At 40.0% G+C, this 25,326-nt stretch overlaps 1 protein-coding gene across 32 annotated transcripts in view; it reads right to left on the reverse strand.

Annotated features, from left to right (window-relative positions):
• LOC122787386 (receptor-type tyrosine-protein phosphatase S-like) overlaps nucleotides 1-25,326 on the reverse strand; it is a 3,272,784-nt gene that overhangs the window by 225,499 nt on the left and 3,021,959 nt on the right. For all 32 annotated transcript variants that reach the window (XM_044054059.1, XM_044054057.1, XM_044054056.1 and 29 more), the window contains one exon: nucleotides 20,270-20,393. In XM_044054059.1, the coding sequence (XP_043909994.1) occupies nucleotides 20,270-20,393 (124 nt within the window). The remainder of the gene's footprint in view (nucleotides 1-20,269; nucleotides 20,394-25,326) is intronic.

Raw genomic sequence — 25,326 nt, forward strand, 5'->3', positions numbered from 1 at the left:
CTGCCCTGGATTTGGAAAAGACAGGCAGATGGTGATGCTTGGTGAAGGTGTGAACTGAACTCCAGGTAGCAGCTTCCAGGATGTCCCTGGTAGGGACTCCCCTGAGAAATGCTGTAGAGGTAGCTGTTGCCCTAGTGGAATGTGTTCTGACCCCCTGAGGGGTTGTTTTCCCATTGTGTTTGTTGCAGAAATGGATGCAGTGTGCTATCCATGTGGAAATTGTTTTGAAATGGCTTTGCCCTCTGTCCCTGTTGCAAAACTGACTAGTAACTGGTCAGATTTTCTAAAGGACTTAGTCCTATCAAGGTAGAATCTGAGCCGTCTGTGCATGCCCAAGGAGTGAAGGATCCTTTCCCCTTTATTTTGAGGATTAGGGAAGAAAGTTGGCAAATGGATGGATTGGTTGAGAGCCACACTGGACACCACTTTAGGCATGAAGGAAGGGTTAGCCCCGAGGGAAACCCTGTCAGCATGGAAAATAATGAAGAGTTCCACAGCCATTAGTTCCTGTAGCTCAGACACTCTTCTAGCTGAAGTGATGGCCAGAAGCAAGGCTGTTTTCCAAGAGAGGAATTTTAAGTCTGCTGACGCAGCAGGTTCAAAGGGGGAGAAGTGTGAGCTTTTCCAGTACAAAGTTAAGGTCCCAAGCAGGGGTGGGTGCTCTCCTTGGTGGCCTTAAGTTGTTTTCCCCTCTCAGGAACTGCTTGATAACAGGATGCAAGAAGAGAGGTGGCTCAGTGTTGTATTGAGCCGAAATGGCGAAGGCATGTATCTTAATGGAGGAGAAGGACATGCCTTTGTGGAGTAAATCTGCTAAGTAATCCAGGATTAGAGGGAGGGAAGGAGGGCAGAGTTGTGTCCTCTCCTTTAGACATAATCCAGGAGCAGAACCTTTTCCACTTATCAGCATAGGATTTTCTTGTACTGGGTCTTCTGGCTTCAAGAATGACGCCCAGCACTTGCTTGCTTAGCGTTGCTGGGGGAGAATTCAAGGAATAAGCCAGGCTGCAAGATTTAGGGTTTGCAGTTGTGGATGCAAAATCTGTCCCTCCTGCTGAGAGAGCAGGGTTGGGTTCAGGTGTAGATGCCAGGTGGCACCGGTGACAGACTGTGCAGGAGTGGGTACCAGTGTTGGCATGGCCAGTCCAGGGCCATCAGAATTGTCCTTGGTCTGTCCTGTCTTATCTTGAGTAATACTCTTGAGAGAAGGGGTAGAGGGGGAAAGGCATAGATTAAGAGATTTACCGACAGAAAAGATAGGGCATCCACTTTCCAGGCCCTGCTGTCAGGATTCCTGGTGTAGAATTTGCTGAGCTGGTGGTTGTAGGGGGAGACAAAGAGGATCCACCTCTAGGGTCCCTATTTCTGAATCAGAAGGTTGAAGGTGTTGGGCTCCAATTGCCAATTGTGTGGGTCTAGGAGATTTCTGCTTAAGTCATCTGACAGTAAGTTTTGTTTGCCTGGCAGGAATTGAGCTTGCAGATGGACTTGCATGTCCAAAGCCGTGTGCCACAGGGCCATGGCTAAGCTACAGAGTGGGTAGGAGTGGGTTCCCCCCTACTTGTTGATGTACCACATAACTGTGGTGTTTTCTGTTTTTATTAGCAGTTGTCCTGGAAAGAGTAGGGATCTGAAAGCTGTCAGGGCATTCTGCACAGCTAGCATCCCTTTTTGGTTGATGTGCATATGAATTTGACTTGGGCTCCAGTAGCCTTAAATGTATTTGCCATCCCTGTGTGCTCCCCAGGCATAGTCTGATGCATCTGTGGTTAGGGTCTGGGTGGCGTGGGGTAGAGAAAAGGGCAGTCCCTTGTTGTGATAGCATGCCTCTGCCCACAAAAAGAACTCTGTCCCTAGACAGGGTATGATAGGAATGGTTGTTTCCAGGTCCTGAGAATGTTGGCACCAAAGACTTTTTAAGTACCATTAAAGTTTCCTCATATGCAGTCTTGCATATGGAATTAGCAGTATACATGAGGCCATGAACCTTACGGCCTGCAGTATTTTTCTTGCGGATAGCTGGGTTCTGGTGGCTATTTGTTTGAAGTAGGCTGTCAGACAGACTTGTTTTTCTGAAGTGAGGAATGCCATCTGGGATGTTGTGTCCAAGCTTGCTCCCAGGAATACAGTCTTTTGACTGGGTACCAGTTTTGATTTCTTTTCATTGATGGTGTAACCCCAGGAAGTGAGAAGGTGTTTCACAAATGTCAGGTGCTGCAACAGCAATTCCTGACTGTCCGTCTTTATCAGGGAGTTGTCTAAGTATGGGAAAATTTGAATATTTCTCTGCCTGCAGTATGCAATGGCTGGAGCCAGGCATTTTGTGAAAACTCTGGGCACAGTAGATAAGCCAAAGGGAAGTGCAGAGAACTGATAATGCATAGATCCTGCCCTGAAACGTAGATACTTCCTGCATGACTCCCTTATGGGGATGTGCAGATAGGCTTCTTTTAAGTCTAAGGTAACTAATCAGTCATCCTTGGCTAACATAGATAGAAGCTGTTGCAGGGTAAGCATTTTGAATTTTGGTACCACCAGGAAGGTGATGAGAACTGAAAGATCCAGGATTGGGTGCCAAGAGCCCTCTTTCCTGTGTACCAGGAATAGTCTGGAGTAGAATCCTTGACCCCCTCTGTTCTACTAGAACCGGCTGAAAAGCTCTGATATTGAGCAGGGAAGCTACTTGGCTTAGAGCCTCTGCCCACTGGTTTGGAAGAAAATCTGGAAACCTGCTTGGGGTTGGCAGTGAATGGAAATAAAATTTGTACCCCTGGGATACAATGTTAAGGACCCACCAATCCTGTGTGATGGACATCCAATTTTTTGCATAAAGGTCAAGTTTCCCTCCTAGGGGCACAAGCAATTGGGCAGGGCTGGGGAGTGGAGTAAAGAAGTCATTGTGAGTTTTTTCTGTAAGGAAGTGGCTTACCACTCCCTGCTTTAGGGGTGGGGGCACTCCACTGCTTAGCTCTCTGCATACCCTGAGACTGTAGTCTGGGTGATCTGTTTCCCCTGGGTCTGGTTTGAGAAGGCCTGGAGGGGGCTGGAAAGGACCAGTGTTTGGAAGGGCAAAGCCTACTGAATCTAGGGGGTAGCACTTGTAAGAATTCTTCAGTCTGCATAGAATTAGCTGTTTCTTCCATCTTTTTAAGAACCTCTTCTGCTTTGGTGCCAAACAAGCTGTCCTTGTTCAAAGGAGTGTCTAGTAACTTTGATTTGACATGGTCTGGCAAGGTCTGCTCCTTGAGCCAAGCATTTCTTCTCAGTAGAGAATCAGTGACTGCTGCCCGGCAAGATGCTTCTAGGGCGTCAAAGCCACACTGCAAAGTATGCTTACTGACTTGGCTTGTAGAGTGCATAAGTTCCTGCAATTCTTTATTTTCTGTAGAGTCTGTAAAGGTTGCCACTTTTTAATAAGTTCCATAATATGCTGCTGGTACTTCAGCATCTGAAACTGACAATTCAGTGCCCTAATAGCGAGAGTTGCAGAGGTATATACCATCTTACTCCATCTGTCCAAAGCTCTGAAATCCCTGCCGAAGGGGTGGGATTCTTGCCTGTAGTAGCCTGGATACCTTTCGGCCCCTGGGAAATGATCTCTGGGTCAGCAGTAGGATTCTTGAAAAGAAATTTGTGAGTGTCAGGAACTCTGTAGTACCTGTCTGGTTTCCTAGGGGCAGGAGGTAAAGTGTCAGGAGCAAGACTGGATTCCATAAAAACATCAACAACAACATCCAGGACAGGGGGTATTGCTAAAGGCCTTTGCTGAGGCAACTTATCTGAGTCTCTTTTAGGACTGAGGATAGTCTTGGCATTCCCAGTGGAAATGCTCTCTTAAGGTATGAAAGGTTTCACCACAAGAAAAATCCTCTGGAGGGGAGGCAGAGGGAATGGATTCCTCTGCATCTGAATCCTCATAAGCAGATAAGGGCATGTTTTCATAATCAGAAATCTCAGTTATCGGACTCCTGGTTTGTAGAAGCTGTAGAGGACTAGTCTCTTTTTCTCTTAGCAGGGGAAGGCTGACTTCCCCTAATCAGTGTAATAAGGTCTTCTGCCAATCTAAGCCTTCTGCCCCTGTAGCAAAGCTGACTAGCAGTTGGTCAGATTTTCTGAAAGGCTTAGTCCTGTCAAGATAGAACCTGAGCTGTCTGTGCACGTCCAAGGAGTGCAAGATCCTTTCCCCTTTAATCTGAGGATTAGAGAAAAAGGTTGGCAAATGGATGGATTGGTTTAAAGCCACACTGGATACCAACTTGGGCATAAAGGATGGGTTAATCCTGAGGGAAACCTTGTCAGCATGGAAAATAATGAAGGGCTCCACCGCCATTAGTGCCTGTAACTCAGACACTCTTCTTGCTGATGTAATAGCTAGAAGTAAGACTGTTTTCCAAGAGAGGAATTTTAACTCTGCTGAAGCAGCAGGTTCAAAAGGGGGAAGTGTGAGCTTCACCAGTACAAAGTTAAGGTCCCAGGCCAGGGTAGGAGCTCTCCTAGGGGGCCTTAAATTGTTAGCTCCTCTCAGGAACTGCTTGATGAGAAAGTGAGGAAAAGAAAGGTGGCTCAGTATTATAATGAGCTGAGATGGCAGAGGCATGAATCTTAATGGATGAGAAGGATAGGCCTCTGTGGAGCAGCTCTGCTAGGTAATCAAGGATTTGAGGTAAGGTGGGAACAGCTGTGTGCTTTCCTTGAGACAGACTCCAAGAACAATATCTTTTCCACTTTTCTGCATAGGATTTTCTAGTACTAGACCTTCTGGCCTCAAGGATGACGTCCAGCACCTGTTTGCCGAGAGATGCTGGTGGTGTATTCAGGGAATATGCCAGTCTGCAAGGTTTAGGGTTTGCAGCTGTGGATGCAAAATCTGTCCCCCCTGCTGAGACAGAAGGGAAGGTGTCTGATGTAGGTGCCAGGGTGGCACTGCTGTCAGACTGCATAAGAGAGGGTACCAGTGCTGGCGTGGCCAGTCTGGTGCAATAAGGATTGCCCTTGGCCTGTCTTGTTTTACCTTTAGTAGTACTTTTGAGAGGAGGGGTAGAGGAGGAAAGGCATAAATTGAGAGATTTTCTCATGTAGAGGGTAGGGCATCCACCTTCCTGGCTCTACTGTGAGGGTTCTTGGTGCAAAATTTGCTCAAATGGTGGTTTTGGGGGGAGGCAAAAAGGTCCACCTCTGGTGTCCCCCACCTCTGGGTTAGAAGTTTGAATGAGTTGGGTTCCAATTTCCACTCGTGAGGGTCCAGTAGATTTCTGTTTAAGTCGTCTTACAGTGAATTGTGCTTGCCTGGCAGGAATTGAGCTTGTAGGTGCACTTGGTTGCTCAAGGCTGTGTTCCACAGGGCCATGGCTAACCTGCAGGGTGGGTAAGAATGAGTTCCCCCCTGCTTGATTGTGTACCACATAACTGTGGTGTTGTCTGTCTTTATCAGGAGCTGTCCTGGAAGGATAAGGTATTTGAAGGCAGTCAGAGCATTCTGTACAGCTAGCATCTCTTTTTAATTCTTATGCAGGGGAATTTGTTTTGGGCTCCATTTGCCTGCCATGTCAGCCCCCCCATGCATAGCCTGATGTGTCTGTTGTCAGGGTTTGGGCGGCGAGAGGTTGAGTGAAAGGAAGTCCCTAGTTGTGGTTGCATGGCTCTGCCCACCAAAGAAACTCTGCCCTTAGACAAGGTATGATAGGAATCACTGTTTCCAGGTCATGAGAATGTTGACACTAGAGACTTTTTAAGTACCACTGAAGTTTCCTCATATGCAGTCTTGCATATGGAATTAGCAGAATGCATGAGGCCATGAACCCTAGGACTTGCAGTACTTTCCTTGCAGATAGCTGGGTTTTGGTGGCCATTAGTTTGAAATAGTTTATCAAATGGACCTGCTTTTCTGGAGTGAGGAATGCCATCTGGGAAGTTGTGTTCAAGCTTGCTCCCAGGAATACAATTTGTTGCCTGGGCACCAGTTGTGATTTTTTTTCATTGATGGTGTATCCCAGTGAAGTTAGAAGTCTTTTTACAAATGCCAGGTGCTGAAGTAGCAATTCCTAACTGTCCGCCTGAATCAGGCAATCATCCAAGTATGGGTAAATTTGAATATTTCTCTGCCTGCAGTATGCAATGGCTGGAGCCAGGGACTTTGTGAATACTCTGGGTGCAGTACATAAGCCAAAGTGACGTGCAGAGCCTGCCCTGAAACGTAGATATTTCCTGCAAGACACCCTTATGGGATGTGCAAATAAGCTTTTTTTAAGTCTAGGGTGACTAACCAGGCATCCTTGGCTAGCACAGGAAGAAGCTGTTGCAGTGTAGGCATATTGAATTTTGGGACCACCAGAAAGGTGCTAAGAATTAATAGATCCAGGATAGGGTGCCAAGAGTTCTCTTTTCTGGGCACCAGGAACAGTCTGGAGTAGAAACCCTGTCCCCTTTGTTCTACTGGAATAGGTTAAATAGCCCTGATATGGAGAAGGGAAAGTACTTGCTTTTGAGTCTCTGATCACTGGTTTGGAGGAAGATCTGGCAACCTGCTTGGGTTGGCAGTGAGTGGAAGTAGTAGAATCTGCATCCCTGGGATACAATGTTTAGAACCCATCGGTCTTGAGTAATGGACATCCAGTTTTTGCATGGAGGGCAAGTTTTCCTCCTAGAGGTGCAAGTACTTGGGCATGGCTGGGAAGGATAATTGGAAAGTCATTGTGAACTTTTTCCATAAGGAGGTGGCTTACCGCTAACTGTTTTTGAGGTGGGAACACTCCATTGTTTAGATCTCTGCATACCCTGAGACTGTAGTCTTGGTGGTCTGTTTCCCCTGGGTTTGGACTGAGAAGGCCTGGGAGGGACTGGAAAGGACCAGTTTTTTGAAGGCCAATGCCTACTGAATTTAGGTGGCTGCACCTGTAAGAAATCTTTGACAGTTTGCATAGATTTAGCTTTTTCTTCCATCGTTTTAAGAACTTCTTCTGATTTTGTGCCAAACAAACGATATTGATTTAATGGAGCATCTAGTAATTTTGCTTTGACATGGTCTGGCAAGACTTGTTCCTTCAGCTAAGCATGTCTTCTCAGTACAGACCCAGTGACAGCAGCCCTGCAAGATGCTTCTAAGGCATCAAACCCACACTGCAAAGTATGTTTACTAACTTGGTTTGCAGAATGCATTAACTCTTGTAAATCTTTATTTTCTGCACAATCTGGAAGTAACACCATTTTTTGTTCAATTAGTTCCATAATATGTTGCTGGTACTTCAACATGTGAAACTGGCAATTAAAAGCCCTGATGGCAAGAGTTACAGAGGTATATACCTTCTTACCCCATATCTGTCTAAAGCTCTAGAATCCCTGTCTGAAGGGGTAGAGTTTTTGGCTGTAGTAGCCTTAATGCCTTTAGGTCCCTGGGAAATGGTCTCTGGATCCGCAGTAGGATTTTTAAAGAGAAATCTGTGAGAGTCAGGTCATCTGTAGTACCGGTCAGGTTTTCTAGGAGCTGGTGGTAAAGTGTCAGGAGTAAGAGTGGATTCCATTAAGACATCCTCTACAATATCCAGGACAGGGGGTATAGCTAGAGGCCTGTGCTGAGGCAAATCTAGAAATTCCCTCAGTCTCTTTTTGGATTGAGGATAGTCCTGGTATTCCCAGCGGAAATGCTCTCTTAAGGTATGCAAGGTTTCACCAAAAGAAAAATTCTCTGGATGGGAGGCAGAGGGAATGGATTCCTCTGCATCTGAATCCTCATAGGTAGATAAGGGTATGTCCTGGTAATCAGAAGGGTCAGAGTCATCAGACTCCTGGTCTGTAGAATCAGAAGGAAATTCAATTCTTTGTCTTTTAGCAGGGGAAGGCTGGCTTCCCCTAATTAGAGTAATAAGATCTTCAGCCATTCTAAGCATTGGTTTTAGTGGCATGGGAGCTTGAGCATGTGCTTTGGACATTGGTTTTCTAGGCGTAGTGTGAACTCTGGGCCAGAGAAACTCGGTAGTTTTAGTTAAAAATGAAGTTGTCAGTTTAATACGAATATCGGTAGGTCAGAATACACCCTCAGAAGCCGGTGCCTGCACAACGGCTCCGGACCCATCCAAAGCAGAAACATCTGCAGGTTTCATAGTCAAAGATGCATCTCGTGGAATACCGGACTCCGAATGGGGTCTCATCAGAGGCCTGCAAATCTGTAGAAGTGGGCACCAGGGGCTGCAAAGTCACCTCACTGTTTACCGACGGGCTGGCGACTAGCTTAACGGAAGCGTCGTCGGTGGTTTTTGACCTATGGGGCCTGTCTCTTTGTGCTTTTTCAGAAGATCGGTAGTCAGATGGCTTACCGAAGCCATTTCGGAATACTGAAAACAAGGGTGAAAGAATTTAGCTACAAAAATAGCCCGACGACGAATGGTTCAGGCATTAAACAAGGCACAAAACCAACAGCGAGGGACGTCATAGTCTGGACCTAAACAGATGACGCAGTAAGAATGAAGATCTCTGTGAGGTATTTGCTTTCCACAGGCAAGACAATTGTTAACTTTTTCTGACATCGGTTAGAGCAAGAAAAAAGAATCTCCAACAGGGTACTTAACTTTAGAAGACTTCAGGTTTGAAACACGAAAATTTTAGGTAGCAGCCAACCGGCACTTGTGAACTGCTTTTGCTTCGGGCTCCTTCTCGGCAAGAAAGACTGATGTAATGGCATCAGCTGCATGTTTTATACCCCTGATGACCTGATGTCATGGAAGAGGCGACAGCATCCGACGCAGAAATCCCAAGACTCTGGTATTCGGGCCGACTGAGGGCTACCTGCAGGCAGATAACCCAAGTGTGATGACTGCAACAGTGAAACACGAAGAACATCATCAGTAGGTACATCCAAGTGTGGGAAAGGGATAACAGCCCTTCATATGTACTTGTTGATATGTTCTTAAAGAAGGCTGATGTGGTTGCTGCTGCAGCCCTGGCAGAGTAGCCTCCAATTGCCTCTCCATTCCCACCCCAAAAGAGATTTTAAACTGCTCAAACAACAATAAATGAAGCCGTTTGATACCCATTTACATTGTGTTTGTTTAGAGACAGATTTGACCTACTTGTCAAAAATGAGCTGGTTCCACTTTAAATCAATAGGTTTTATCTAGGCAAGGTTTTAACCAAACAAAAATAACTGGTCATAAACCTAGCTGGATGGAAAAGAGAAAATGAAGCATTTTTTGCAAGGGGACAAGCCTATCCCACCCTGCACCCCAAACTCACAAATACCAGCTCTACAGTCACACAAACATGAAAATGGGAAATCTCCTTAAAAAATGAATAACTTCTGGCATACACCTGGAAACCATACAAGCAGTGACTTTCTGTGGAAAACAAAATGCAGGGAAATCACTTTTACTGATCTGAACCAGATGGTACCTTATCCAGTTTAACCTCAACAAGGTTTAGGGAAGCCAATGGGGACCAATAATTGTTCAGACTGCCTACATTCTTTAGACCTTGCTATAACGTAAGCTGCCTGCACTTCTTTCATAATTCCACTCTTCCATATTTATCCCTATCTACACTTCCACTTCCTCTTCCCTCTGTAACAGTTCCTTTTTTTTGTATATTTAGCATCAATTTAACATTATGAAAACTGATCAGTTCCTGCCTTCCCTTATCAAATTATACCAGAGAGTAATTAGTTTACAGCCAATACAAAGAAATTAGTAGAGAGGTACAAAACCAGGTTTTCTTTCATTTCCTGAATGCAGAAACCAGACAGTCAGGAAGACTAAGTAACTGTCATATACACTATAAACTATTGGTCAAGAGAAAGGACAGTAGTCAACTTAGTAAGTGGTCCTTAGAGTACAATGGCTGCTCTTTTGTAGGGGGAGGGGATGCTAAAGCCAATTTCCAGCACAGATACGCATTTGACCTGTTGAAGTTAATACACAGCAAGGTTCTTCAAGTTAAACTTGCTTATATTATACAAAGACAAAATTCTCAGTGAAAACATTTGGGAGTTGGCTCTCATGGCAGAGTTCCTGCAGTATCAGGGTCAGATGTAGTGACCAAAGGCCCTGAAAGGAAAGAAACAAGAAAAACTCTACTAAAATGTTATATTATACTGAAGCAATAAAGTTAACACTTATTATAAAAATGAGGAAGGACCACAGTGATTCAGAACAAGAGAATGTGCAGGAAGTATAAGAATAGAGAGATAGTAAAACTGTGTATTTATTTATTTATTTATTAATTTGACACTTGTTGATAGGGTTGGTCCACCTGGGACAAAGCCCTTTTTCAGTGGCAACCCGGGGAGAAAAGATCCTAAGTTGCAAACGTATGCAAGTACAAAAGTATGATACATAATGTAAAGAGAGTCCACAATACATAAAACTGCTTGGAGATTATATACAATGTTAGCCAACTACATAAATGTACAGTATAGAGAAAGCAAAATAATAAGGAAGTTAATTAGTAGCAGTGAGAAGAGATTAAAGTGTGGAAGTGTTTTTTTTGACTCTTTATTGCTGAGGAGATTGGAACTGGTATGAATGTAAGCTGAAAGTAGAGCAGCACAAGATATACCGATAATGGTATGTTATGGTAGGTTAACAGTAGATGAAGCTCAACAACTAACAGTTACGATAGGAGGAGAAGAGATAAAACTGATGATGTATAATCAATCTTTTGGAATGTCTCCAGGAACAAATGGTATTCCTGCGAAAGTCTGGAAGTTAGGAGGGAAGAAAGTGATAAAGTCTTGGAAGATTTTGCCTAACACTATTTTAAAATGGGGGGGCACCATCAACATCTTGGAAGAAAGCTGTCATGGCTGTATTACCTAAGCTGGTAAAGATCCATTAGACCATGTTTCATGCAGACCCATTTAAATTTTAAACCATAATTATAAAGTGTTTATGTCTATATTAGCTAAAAGAATGACAAAGACATTGCTAAAATTGACAGAAATGGAACAATGCAGTTTTGTGTAGGGGGAGAAAAACATTTGACAATATTAACAGAACAATGATGATCCAAAGGAAAGCAGAATATAAGAACATACTGCAGTTGTTGGTGGGTCTTGCTGCAGATAAAGCATTTGCCAGAGTAAGCTGGGATTTTATGAGTAGGGCAACAGAAGCATTTGTATTCCCTGACACAATAATAAGTTTAGTTATGAGGATATACGAAAGATCAGAAGAAAAAAAATTAAGTGGGAGAGTTCCTCTTTAATAAGTTGTATCTGAACAGATTAACCAGGGGTGTCCTCTTTCTCCCTTATTTGTTTTACATTTAGAGCCACTGGCAAAGAAAATAAGGGACTCAGAAATATAAGGATATAATTGGTACGATGAAGAATAGCCACACAAAAGAACAATAAACTGAATGAAGAAGGCAGAGAAAGCACAAAGTAAACACAACCCAAAAATAGCGTATAATAGATTTAATCTCCGCTTTCGTTAAAACAAACTTCTTCAGAATACAAAACACATAACCAGACACATCACTTAAATATACTAATCAATCAGTACATCATGTGATTAATTGCACAATTAATCAAAATTTAAAAGAGAGATACTATTAAATCAAAACTAAATAAAAACATCGTAGATGCTATTATGACAGTAACTCAAGTAAACTATTTCTGTCTAAATTTTTAGAAATGGAAAGTTTACGATGTTTTAAAAAACATTTCAGACTAATAGTTTCATTTAACCCGGGGGGATTATCAGAAAATAGTCTAATCTGCCATAAAACCTCTCGTTGCTCAACATAATTCTTAAAATCACCGGCTCTACCATCATGTGTGCATATTTCCAAAACAGTGAACATAAACTTTTTAAAGTTAATACAAGAAGTTGAATGTTTGTATAAAGCATTGTTATGGTTTTTTGTCTTGATGGCATATAAATGTTCCTTAATACGTGTGCCCAAGCTTCTAGTGGTCATACCAACATAGAAAGCTGGGCACACGGAACATAAAGCAATATAAACAAGCCCACTACTTGTACAGTTAACATAACTTGGCACCTCTAAAATCCTATCAGAAGTGACAACATTGATAAACGGACCTTCAAAAATAAAACGACATACGGTACAATTTTCACATCTAAACATGCCTTTTTTGTTGTTATTGCTGGAAGTAAATGGTATATTACCAGTGCTCGCTCTCTCTAAAATGGTTTTCAGCGTGTTGTTTTTACGAAACACAAAATTGGGTTTACAACCCACTGCTTTAATGATGTCTTGGTTCCCTTGAATAACTGTCCAATTGTCTTCTAGTATCTTTTTAATCCTAAAACAATCTGAACTCATTTCAAAAGAACAGTAGTGTTCTGCGTTAGCTTGGTTCCTAACCCGTGTGTTTACTTCATTGTCTTTGTTCTGGGTTTTGATAAAACCTTTTGTCAATATTGGTGGAAAAAATAAAACACGCTTGTTAAAAACCTCGGTTCCTGTATCCATTAAAAAGTTCTCTTCATAGCCCCTAAGACTAAACAAATACACAATATAATGAAATTCGTGTATAACATCTATCTCCCTAGTGGTCATGCGACTAGCTCTTATAAATTGTCCCCTAGGGATGTTTTTAATAATATGCTTCGGATGACCACTAGAGAAGTGTAGATATCCATTGGTGAAAGTTCTTTTTCTATGAATTTTACTTTGAAAACAGTTATCAGCAAAATCCCACCAAAGGTGCACGTCCAAATAGTTAACAACTAGTCCTACGTCACCCAGGGTGAATTGAAGGAAACCAGACAAAGAATTAATTTGGTGTACCATATTGTCCACACTGTTTTTATTTCCCTCAATAATAAAAATTAAATCATCAATATATCTACCATAGAACATGATTTTAAAATTGATGTCTAGGGTGGACAAAAGCTCTTCCTCCCACCAAGCCATAACTGAGTTGGCATAAGCTGGAGCAGCTGGAGAGCCCATAGCAACCCCGCGTTTTTGCCTATAATAAGTTTTCCTAAATAAGAAAAAATTATTTTCCAAGATAATATCCAGAAATCTACAAACTAAAGAAATCTGAGAGTTGTTTAAAAGTTTCTTTTTAACTAAAAAACTTCGTACCGCTTCTACTCCATCATTGTGGGGGATGCAGGTGTATAAAGAGTTAACATCTAAGGTAAAAACGATATGCTTAACAGGGTCAAAAATCTTTTTTTCTTGAAACGTTTTTACTTTGTCTAAAAAATGCCAAGAGTCTTTAATAAAAGATGATTGATTTTCCAGTAAAGGCCCCAATATAGCATCAATTATTAAAGAAATACCCTCGGTGACAGAGTGTGGAGATGAAACAATTGGACGTAATGGTGGGTTTGTAACATCTTTGTGGGTTTTGGGAATTCCAAAAATAACCCCAATTTTTGGGTTATCAACCACACAAAAATTGTAAAGGCTTAAGCTAATTTCACCACACATTAAAGCGTCATACACATAAGAATGCACCTTATTAAAATGTTTCATAATATCAAACAGTGCGATTGTTTCATATTCACTAGTGTTTCCTAAAATGTCCAACATTTTCTTATAATAATCATCATGCTTCATAACTACTATGTTCGAACCCTTGTCGCTTTTCATAAATCTAAAAGTAGTAGCTAACTCTTTTAGATGTTTTAATGCTTTTCTTTCTGCATAATCTAAGTTGTCATGGTAAAAGTTTTTTCTCTTAAACAACAAGTTCACATCCTTAACACACAATTCCTCATAAGACTTGATGGTGTAATGTAAATTAGGAACAAAGCTAGAAGGTTTACTAACTACATTAATATTTTCAGAAATATCATGCATCAAAAAAGACAGATTTAATTGCCTGGTAAATTTTTTAATATCTATAATGGTTCTACTGTAGTCAGCCTTCTGACTAGGAATAAAATTGAAGCCATGTTTTAACACAGATAGTTCAACCGTAGTGAAAGAAAAATCAGTCAAGTTAATTATGCCAAAATCATCTGTAACATCATTTATGCCTCGTCCCCTGACGAACTTGAGCCCAAAAAAGTCCTACTTCTGGTGAGCACAGAGCTTCTACCGTATGTGTTAGAACTGTTCTTTTTAGAAGAACCGTCAGTTGGTAAAGTCACACCTTTGTCTTTGTTGTTGGCAATAATGACCACAGGGTCGATGGAATTACTAGGGTGGCCATCAGAAGGTTTATTAGTGACAACAGTCTTGTTGCAGTCCAATGTACTGTCCGAATTAGTACCTAATTTAGAAAAAACAGAACCAGTCGCCAAAGGTGGAAAGGACACATTGTAGTTAGGACTACTATTAGTAAAGGTGTCAGCGTTACCTTGAAAACGCTTAGATGAAGAAAAGGAAGAACTGTTAGGCTGGTGAACAAAGTTCGACCTTTGTTTTTGGGCCGTAGAATTGCGAAAACCAGGTACAAATTGATTATAAGCTGCCTTATGATCATAAATATTAATGTCACGGTCTAGTTTCGACCTCTTTCTTGTAGTAACCTCATTGATGTGCAAATCTAAATCGTTGGTTAAATGAGCAAAAAAAGTTTTAAATCGACTTTCTGAAAGCCGGTGTTTGATGAAATCCTCGGCTTCTTTAATCTCTTTGGTTAACATAGACATTTTGTTAACATTATTCTCAATAAGCAGTTGTAGAAAACGAATGCCTGCCTCATTAAAAAAATCAACCAAAGAACTAAAAAACGGATGTCCTACATTGATGCCATTAGGACATTTAAAGAACCGGAGACCTTTAGGAACGACTCCGAGTTCAATACACCTTAAAAAATAATAATTTTCAATCTCTAAAGACTTGTACCTCTTTAGTAACCTCAGTAACAGGTCCCGTTGAGTGTTGATTTCTCCGTTGTTGCTGTCGAAGGACCCGCGGTTCAAATTGAAAAATGGATTGTTTTCTCGGTTAAGTAGCTGGAAACAGCAGGCGTTCTCACTGATGTTTACTTTGGACGTTTTGCTCGGTTTCCTGTTTCTGCACCCTGGGTTTCCGTGAGGGGATCCGTCTAAATCAATAACAGTATCCAGTTCGTCGTTTGTTCCGGTTGGACTAGAAATATGTAAAATGTTGTTAACTATTTGGACGTGCACCTTTGGTGGGATTTCGCTGATAACTGTTTTCAAAGTAAAATTCATAGAAAAAGAACTTTCACCAATGGATATCTACACTTCTCTAGTGGTCATCCGAAGCATATTATTAAAAATATCCCTAGGGGACAATTTATAAGAGCCAGTCGCATGACCACTAGGGAGATAGATGTTATACACGAATTTCATTACATTGTGTATTTGTTTAGTCTTAGGGGCTATGAAGAGAACTTTTTAATGGATACAGGAACCGAGGTTTTTAACAAGCGTGTTTTATTTTTTCCACCAATATTGATAAAAGGTTTTACTAAAACCCAGAACAAAGACAACGAAGTAAACACACGGGTTAGGAACCAAGCCAACGTAGAACACTACTGTTCTTTTGAAATGAGTTCAGATTGTTTTAGGATTAAAAAGATACTAGAAGACAATTGGAAAGTTATTCAAGGGAACCAAGACATCATTAAAGCAGTGGGTTGTAAACCCAATTTTGTGTTTCGTAAAAACAACACGCTGAAAACCATTTTAGAGAGAGCGAGCACTGGTAATATACCATTTACTTCCAGCAATAACAACAAAAAAGGCATGTTTAGATGTGAAAATTGTACCGTATGTCGTTTTATTTTTGAAGGTCCGTTTATCAATGTTGTCACTTCTGATAGGATTTTAGAGGTGCCAAGTTATGTTAACTGTACAAGTAGTGGGCTTGTTTATATTGCTTTATGTTCCGTGTGCCCAGCTTTCTATGTTGGTATGACCACTAGAAGCTTGGGCACACGATAAGGAACATTTATATGCCATCAAGACAAAAAACCATAACAATGCTTTATACAAACATTCAACTTCTTGTATTAACTTTAAAAAGTTTATGTTCACTGTTTTGGAAATATGCACACATGATGGTAGAGCCGGTGATTTTAAGAATTATGTTGAGCAACGAGAGGTTTTATGGCAGATTAGACTATTTTCTGATAATCCCCCCGGGTTAAATGAAACTATTAGTCTGAAATGTTTTTTAAAACATCGTAAACTTTCCATTTCTAAAAATTTAGACAGAAATAGTTTACTTGAGTTACTGTCATAATTGGTACGATAGTCAATGAAAGTTGAGTTTATTTGTAGATGATGTTATTTTTTTACCTGATAAATCCAAAAAAGGATATCATAGTGTTGTGGAACATTTTGAAACAGTTTCAAGTCTTTTCAGGATATAAAATTAATGAAGATGAAAAAAAGTCTATAGCAGTAAATTATGTGCCCACATAGAAATTGTTTCAGCAGTACCCACATTTATGGGGACATGATGAGATGAAGTAAACAGGAGTATGTATTAAAAAGGCACCTGCTGTGGCAGCTAAGGGTGTGTGGGAATAGACTAAACAAAAGATAACACAAAAACTGAAACTTTTTTACAGATATGGATAGTAAGATACAATAAGTGAAAATGTTTTTAGTCCCTTTAATTTTCTATATGGGTCAGGCATATTGTTATCATCCAAAGGTGAAGTTGTATACATTAATAGGGCGAGAGTTAAGTGGGATAAGTTTGTCCTTCCAACTGAAGGAGATGTTTTAGGATTACCTGATTTGAAGGGATATTTTAGAGCTACACAGTTAAGGCTCGTATACATAACCCAAGCAGAAAGTTAGAATTCAAAATGGAAAGGAATGATAATGAAATGGGGGAAGTTCAGAAAACAGAGAGATAGTGGGGTTTTGGATGTAGATATTCAAGAAGAATAACAACAACCATACAGAATATTATATCCATAAAATAGCAGAAAGTATTATAAGAACTAAGCCAACATGGAAATGGAGAAAGCAGATTTTTGCCAATGGGGCTGACTCCAAGTAGGGGTACAGAAAACAGGCAAGGGAGAAAACTTGCAAAGAAACCAAGGTATTGGGAACAAATAACTAGAGATGGAAAGGTAATAAAGTGAGATGATGCCAAGATGATGTTTAGACCGCAGGTTAGAGACTGACTTCCCTACCAGAGACTAATAGAGTAAAAGCCAAGAGAAAAGGATAGAGGAAATCTTACTTGAAAGACCTACTCTGGTGGAGTTTTTGGGTGAATCTAGAACAGAAACTGCTGTAAAAAATTGCATAATTAGAAGACCATACAAAATATTGCATGGTAATCAAAAGAATCAATCAGAGAACATTAGAAAAGACTGGAAAAAGTCCTGAAGTTTTAGGTACCTTTGCTTGGAGATTTTGCATAGCAATTTCTAAGTAGACTTAAAAGAATTTTCCTCAGGTAAATAGCAAATACTGGAGATGTGATAGGGAAGAAAGAGGTAACTGTCAACATATACTGGGAGTGTAAGAAGTTGGCAGATTTTAAAAAAATCCCTAAAGAGTGCTCTGTCAGAAATACTGGGTGAGCAAATGGTTGTAACAAAGGATATGATTTTTTTTGAGCTGAGACACAGGATCTGAAATGCCTACATTCTGTTGGCTGTCAAAAAAAAAATAGAAAATGGAAATCAAATTCTAACCCAGCTGTACTTGGAGTACTAAACATTATAAAAGATCAAATAAATGTAAGAGGGATCTTTAGAAAAGGGAAGGAACAAATTACATAGAAATAAAATGAAAATCGTGAGAACAATTACATGCAGAATAATGTTCAGGAGGAGGAGCAAGATTTTAGGGAAGGCAGGAATTCAGCAATTTATGTAACATTGGACTAATGACAACTGCAAAAAAAAAAAAAAACAAATATGTGATGATGAAAAAAATGTTAATATGGTTTTTCATTTCTGTTAATGCATTTTTGTCTAAGTCTCAAGTGACAATTTAATAAAGGTATTTTAAAAAAGTAACGGTTTAAATGGCAAAAGCATTCCACTAATTAAAGGATAAATTAAAATTTTCCTGAGTGCTGTATTTGTATGATATACATATATTTTAGGAAAGATTGCAGTACAAGAGTACATTGCCTTTCATCTCATACAAGAATGGTAGAAACACATTTGGTAGAAAAAATTGTTGAAATCACACAAGGGAGGAAAAATAAAACTGCAAGCATTTTTCCACATTCCTTGGACTTTACCAAGACTACAGTTGCATCTACTTGGAGAAGAGAAAAATCTCCTAAAACAGCACTGTCAACATATACTAAGACACTGTACCAGCTGTGATTTCTCACTGAAATCAATTATCACAGTTTTCCACACAGGCATTACTCACTGACAATAACCCTTACAAAAACTCACTAAAGCATCACTAACTTTATAAAGCATAGCAAACAAAACAAACAAAAAAAAAAACCATCAGAAACAAGAACGCACATTCAGCAAACATCAGCTAAATAAAACACTTCTTAAAATTCAACATGAGAAATAAAACCAGTACATAAATACAATTAAATGCGAGTCTACCAAACGAACCTCTACCAAAAGTGCTTTCTGTTTATTTTTTCTACGAAAAGTTATCCTACCAGTTGCCTGTGCTACCAAACGTAACATGACCATATACGTAAAATAGATCACAATATATTATCACAAAATCCATCTTTTCAAGTTTAATGCAGGTTTATTAAACATGAAACATAACTTCCTTGTTTTCAGGATGTTGAAATTAACACAATTAGAAAATGATGTAATTGCAAGCTTCTGCATAAATTAAGTGAAAAGAAACTAAACCCAGTCTTTCCTGGTTGTGTGGAAGAAAGGAATAAACAGAAACTTCAGTCACAAAACATACACAGACTTACATCAATGCAATAAGCAACACTCTAACACAGTTCACTTTCCATATAAGAAAATAACTTCCATCTTTAAGATAACAACTCTACATGCTTTAACATCTGGGTAGTTAGCTTCTCCTAACCGCTTTCAAGCAACCTGGCTTTCCTTTCAGCTGCCACATATGCCAGAGAAATGTAGAGCTTACTTCCAACCTCAGAGGAATCCTTCAAACTACGTTTCTGCAAGCACTCATTGTGAATTCAGTCTTCTGTCCTAGAGTTCTTCCCAAGACTTTCCAGTTCACAAATTTGCCTACCTTCATTTTATCTGTGAAGCATGTTTGCTGTACTTTATGCATTAAAAAAAAAAACAACAACATTTTGTTAGCCTGTTTCAGATACTGTTAAATCTGAAAAACTGCAAGGAAATAAACTGAGCCCACAACCCCTGCAACAGGGAAATAAATATAACCCTCTGCAGCAAATGACAGAGTACGTTACTAACAAAAACTACAAAGTCCCATTCCTCCTTTGGTAAAAGGACATCTTTTGTCCATCTACCTGACAAGATGTACAAAAACAATACCTCTAGTTATGTATGCATGTGTGTACCACTATTTTAATTTTCACCCCCCTGTCCAGCATCCTAGTCCCACATACCATTTTCCATAAAACATTTAGCTACTGGAGACTCGATTTTTTTTTTGGTGGGACCCAAGATCAGGCCATTGTTAGCCAAAGAGATAGAAAACTAACTAGTTTTTATGCTTTTCATTTGGCCTCCCCCTTGAAGTCTATCTACTAAAGGACACTTGCTGCTCAAGCAACTTTTCCAATTTAATCCTAAATCAAGGTCAATACACACAACAAATGCACTTGCTGCCTACAACCAAGCCTAAACTATACAGTCTTCCCTCAATACAGAAAGATACAGTTAATACAATTTGTCACACTATTATAAAACGGCTCATTTAAGTACATCTACAAGCAAAAGTTGCATGCACTGTGGCAGAACATGATTACATCTGCATGTCATCATGTAGCAATTCATACAGTGAGAATTTACCTTTGCTCATTGCATCAATGATATGAACAGTTCCTAATTTATCATTAACAAATTTCTCTGAGATGCATCTTGCTTGGTCTCTGTGGGTAGATTTTTTAAATGTATGATTTAGGAACTTTGCCAGCACTAAAGTACAATCTGTATATGAAAAGGACCTAGAGACTACAATTTGAATAAAGTAATACATTTATACACTTCCAAAAGCCCTCTGGCCCCAAATTTCACAAAACAATTATCAGTGGTAGCTTGAGCAGAATTATACATTGCAGTACGTCCCCTGTTGTTCTGGAGGATCTTCTCATTAGTTCTGCTAATCTGGTTGTCCTCTGAGAGTTGCATCACTCATCATTTACTCAGATACCACAGAGAGCTAAATGTATGGGAAAGCTGTTCCAGTGTGCCAGCAGACACACAGTAGTCAATAATAGCCACAATAGTACTAATACAAGTCACAAGGATTACCTTCAATGGGAGAGAGAATGACACGAGAGTGATCATAAGCGATAACATTGGCATAACGGTTCTTAGGCTTGTTAACTTCAAGGTTCGAGTGCTCCCATGTAAACTGCTGCCCTGGATCAATAGACTGCAAGGAGAAACAAGAAAATAGACTTTTTTGAAGTAGTCAGAATACACATTTTGGCACTGCAGGAAAAATGTACTGCTACCAGAAGAAGAAAGAAAAATGAGATATACTGTTCAGACATACAAGACAGCTCATATGACCAACTCTGTTCAACCTCTTTGGAATAATAAAAGACACAATACTTGATGACAGACAATGAATGCTGGTAGGCGAAAAATGCTTCAACCAAGCACAATAAAATTCTGAGTCACAGATTAAAAGTACCATCTTTCAAACTAGAAAACATGTAAACTGCAAGTCATAGTAAGCCATACCCCCAACCACTGTTTTCCACTGCTGGCAGTCTTCAGTGCAAGATGCAAGAGATTCCTCTTTTTGCATAGATTAGTTTCCTGGTAGGGATGCAATCCCCTAAGACTATCAAGGACTCCAGAACCGTATTTCCTTTTAGCAAAATATCCTTCTGTTTTTATGTGCAATCTGAAATAAGCACACTCCTTTGTAAGCCTTTTACATAAAAAGTACCACACGCTTGAATGCAGACTTAACGGCTGAGTATTTGTTTACATAAAGTCAATGAAATAATGTTGAAACAGTGGTTGTTGTTTGTCTTTCGGCTTTTTCCCGGTAAGGGGTCGCCACAACGGAACAGTGGTGCAGTGGTTAATATTGTCACCTCACAGCAAGAGGTTCTCCGGTTCGATTCTCGGCTGGGGTGCCTTCTGTTGTGGAGTTTGCATGTTCTCCCTGTGTTCGCGTGGGTTTCCTCCGGGTACTCCGGTTTCCTCCCACATTCCAAAGACATGCATCTGGAGCATTTCTCCCCGGGCCTCCGCTGAAAACAGGCTCTGTGGAACCTAGTCGGACATTCCCGGTCAACAAATGAAAAATAAATAAATAAAATAAACTCCAGTCCGCTAATGATTGGCAGTAGATTTTTACGAAACGCCGAGGTGCCAGCTCGATGCCCAACCTTCAATGAAGGTACGCCCATTTACGCACGCATGTCTTTTGAACGCTACCCAGCCACGAGGAGGACATGCAGACTCCACACAGAAGGCACTCCCAAGCCACTCCGTGAATCGAACGGGAGAACCTCTTGCTGTGAGGTAACAAAGCTACCGCAGTACCACAGCGGCATTACAATGTTGAAATAGTGGTAATATGTAAAATGTAAAGAAAGTTACTCAGTGTGTTTTTTGGTATGACATGCTTTAATCAAACCACTCTGCCTTCACCCACATGGACTACACATACAATGGATCATACCACAGGTGCCAATAAACAGGTCGCAAAACAGGGTTTAAACTAGTTCTGATCCATGGGATTTGACACAATGGCTAAGGGTTTTACCTCACAGACACAAGGTACATAATTTGATTCTCACCTTTGAAAGGGAAACTGGTTAGGCTTAAGATAACCCAAAAGGGCAGCTAGCCTAGCACTTACCTACCTATGTTGGGTATAATAATAAGGCACATTGGGGGGACCTCTGACATGCTATAAAGACACATAAAATAAGTTTTTTCTTTTGTACATAATACAAGTGAAAGCTCATGGACTAAGCACAACCAGTTTTTATGTATTAGAAATAGACGTTCTCTTTTCTGATAACTTTAGCAATCTGATTGCTTGAAATGTGCCCATAAGATTTCATGTGCTACACTCGTCTGCATTTACTAAACAATATTCAGTACAGCAGTCCACCACATTACTCACCATGTTATTACTAAACCAAAAACTACTTCCACCATCCTCTCCTGATCTTTTCAGCTGCAATTGAAAATAATTCATTGATAAGACCAATTAAATGCACCTGCCACAGTGCTTTGTTCGTCGACTGTATGCAAAACATCTGCATTATTTCCATTACCTTCCCCTCAGTGCTTACTGTTACTCCTGTGCAGAAAATATACTTTGCATTGTTTCCCCTAGAATGAACTAGATCAGTTTTAAAATATTCAAATTCTGGTGTAAACATACAATTGCATAAAATAAAATCACAACAGCCTTTAAATCTTATTATTGCATCTGTTCCTGAAAACTTATAGTAATCTAAAATGTAAAACAATTCTCTGCCTTTGACATACATGAAATGTATGGATTCGAAAAAGCTGTTCACTTAGTTTTTCTGCTACAGTAAACTCTCAGTTAACCAACACATATGGAGATTGGTAGATGCCGGATAACTGTAGTTTCTCGTTGCTTGAGAGTTATGATTAAAAACGGGCCTCACTAATACTGTACCCTACACTATTTGTTTGGTTTGACTTGTTCTCAGGTTGGGGAGGGAGGGAATTTATTCCTGTCTTTCTTTTTAAAACTCTAAACCTCTAAAAACGTAAGGTACGTTTCTACAGGGGGAAAACAGAAGGTGCAACACTTAAAAAGTGTACTGTAGTTCTTCAATTTTTTTTTTTTTTTTTGCCGGTTGCTTGAGTTCCGGTTAACTGAGAGTTTACTGTAGTTTGCTTTTGTCAGGCCCAGTTTCTTTCCTAATGAATTTATTTTTGCCACTCAGCTGTAGTTGAGCTATAATTATTTTGAAACCTAGGTTGCAGTCTGCCAGCCATGTTTACGGTAAACACTAACAGCAACATCAGGTACTTCTCACTCATGGTCCTGCCTCACTTGTAACACAACCTTTATTACGGGTTCCAGAGGTATAATAATCACCTTATTTTCAATATCCTTTTGTCACTGACTTTAGTAAGAGTTACACAGCTGTTAACAGTCCCCACTTCTTAATGTATGCCATGTTTCCTTTGGCTGCACCCTTACAAAGTACAATGTGGCTGACTGGTTCAATCACAAGTTGTTCAAGAGGCAATGTTGTATCTTTCGGCTTTTCCTGGTTAGGGGTCGCCACAGCGGAACTCCGGTCCGCTAATGATTGGCAGTAGATTTTTACGTACCGACTTGCTAGGCCTGATGCACAACCTTCAACGAAGGTACGCCCATTCACGCATGTCTCCACACAGAAGACGCTTAAGCTGACAATCGAACAGGACAACGTCTTACTAAGCTGCAACGTGGTATGCATTAAATATTTCAGCACCACACCAAAACCCAAAGGCCAAAATAGCTCAGCTGGGAGAGCATTAGACTAAAGATCTAAAGTCCTTGTTTCAGGTAGGTGGGTTTAACATGATGGCTGAAAGTCTTCACCTCACTGACACAAGGTACAGGGCTTGATTCTGACCTCATGTTATTGGTTAGGCTTGAAATGGCCCTTCAGGGCAGTTGGCAGTTTCACCTATGAACCTGCAAAGACTGTGTACCATAATTCCCCAATAAGCATATAAAAATCCTTTGAAGCAAAACTTGGAGTGGTTGATTAGACTTACAAAAAAGGAGCCTAGTTAGATTTTGGGGGGATGGCAGTAGACTGAAAATCTACTTGTGTGGATTACAAAAATGTAGAAACTGAGCTTGGGTAAACAGTAGCCTCGTTGGATAACAGTGAATGACTTGAAAACAACTGGCAGTGATGTTGGCCTTGTCATCAGTACTGTGTTTCCCATGACAGCTTTTTTTTCCATTTGGATCTTCCACCAACTTTTTCTGTGTTAGCTGATTGCCTTTCCTAATTAAGCCTCTGCAGAATTCATTGGGATTGTGACACAGTCACAGTACTAGTCAGACTATTCTGCCTGTTATATATTGCTTGTATCTGATCAAGCACAGATATAACAGTTCATATTTCTATTGTTTTACAAGCTGAAAATGAGGGACATCCTTTACAATTCTTCTAAAATACACAACTGAAAATGGCTTCAAATATTCATTAATAATCCCAATATGTTTTGTCCTCTACATTAAATTTACTTTGCCCTGAAAGCGTTAAGGCAGAAGAAATTGCTAACCTCTTGTTTTCTAAAGTCTCACTTAATGTCACTGTGAAGCTTTGTGGAAAATTTTGTCACATGCTAATTTTTTACATTCAGTGACGGGCATAAAAATTAATTCTGCTTGGGCTAAGACACCTTTTCCTGGTAAACAGACATTCTGCTACTTTCTATTTGCAATCTGTGTTAAAAAATAATAGTGAAAGTGATACTAGCCACTGGGCACTTTGTAAACCAAACAAAAGTGGGCCTGATAACACAATGTCAAAAGTGAAACAAACCTACAGAAAAAAAAACAGTTGTTAACTTTCTTCTGAAGTCCTTACCCTGATGCAATATCTTAGGGCCTTCTTAACAAACAGGCAGTAGAAAAGTACATCTTCCTTTAAAATGGAAGTCTGGTAGCACAGAGTTTGGCAAAGCAAGTACATCATGCAAGACGGCTCATAAGGAATTTTGGTATCGTCTTATAGCACCAAAAGTTGTGTGTGTGTGTGTGTGTGTGTGTGTGTGTGTGTGTGTGTGTGTGTGTGTGAGAGAGAGAATGAACTTAACATTTTACCCTAACAGTAGATATTTAAAACAACTGACTGCCAGCAATCAAATGTAAGAGATAACCAGAGTAGAAGTTTAACATATGACACTAGGGCCTACATGGAAGTTCTAGAATTAGTAATCTTACACAAAGAAAACTTCTCGATCACTCTCTGGCATCAACCTATTGAATATATAATGTCCCTCGTCTTTGCACAACATTCCCCAAAATTTGAACTACAGTGTCCTGTGGGGGGAAACATAAAAAATGGCAAATGTACGGATATATTCAGAAAAAAACTACTTTCCTTTTCCAGAAAATCAAGATACTGTGTGTGAAATGGATGTTGTTTACCCTTGAAACAACAGCAACACTCGGATTATATCTCCTCAGCAACTTTTGCTCATAAATAACAGTTTTTAAATACACACAGTCTCAAAATGCTTGTACTTTAACTTGTGAAGCCAACAGCAAAAATGATCACAAAAAAAAAAAAAAAAAAAACTTTCTGCAGGATGAAAGTGACTCTGTACCCCCAGCTCAGTTACTT

The sequence above is a fragment of the Protopterus annectens genome, chromosome 13.part0 (assembly GCF_019279795.1).
Source record: "Protopterus annectens isolate FY-2018-M chromosome 13.part0, PAN1.0, whole genome shotgun sequence".
In the NCBI taxonomy this organism is placed as follows: Eukaryota; Metazoa; Chordata; order Ceratodontiformes; family Protopteridae; genus Protopterus; species Protopterus annectens.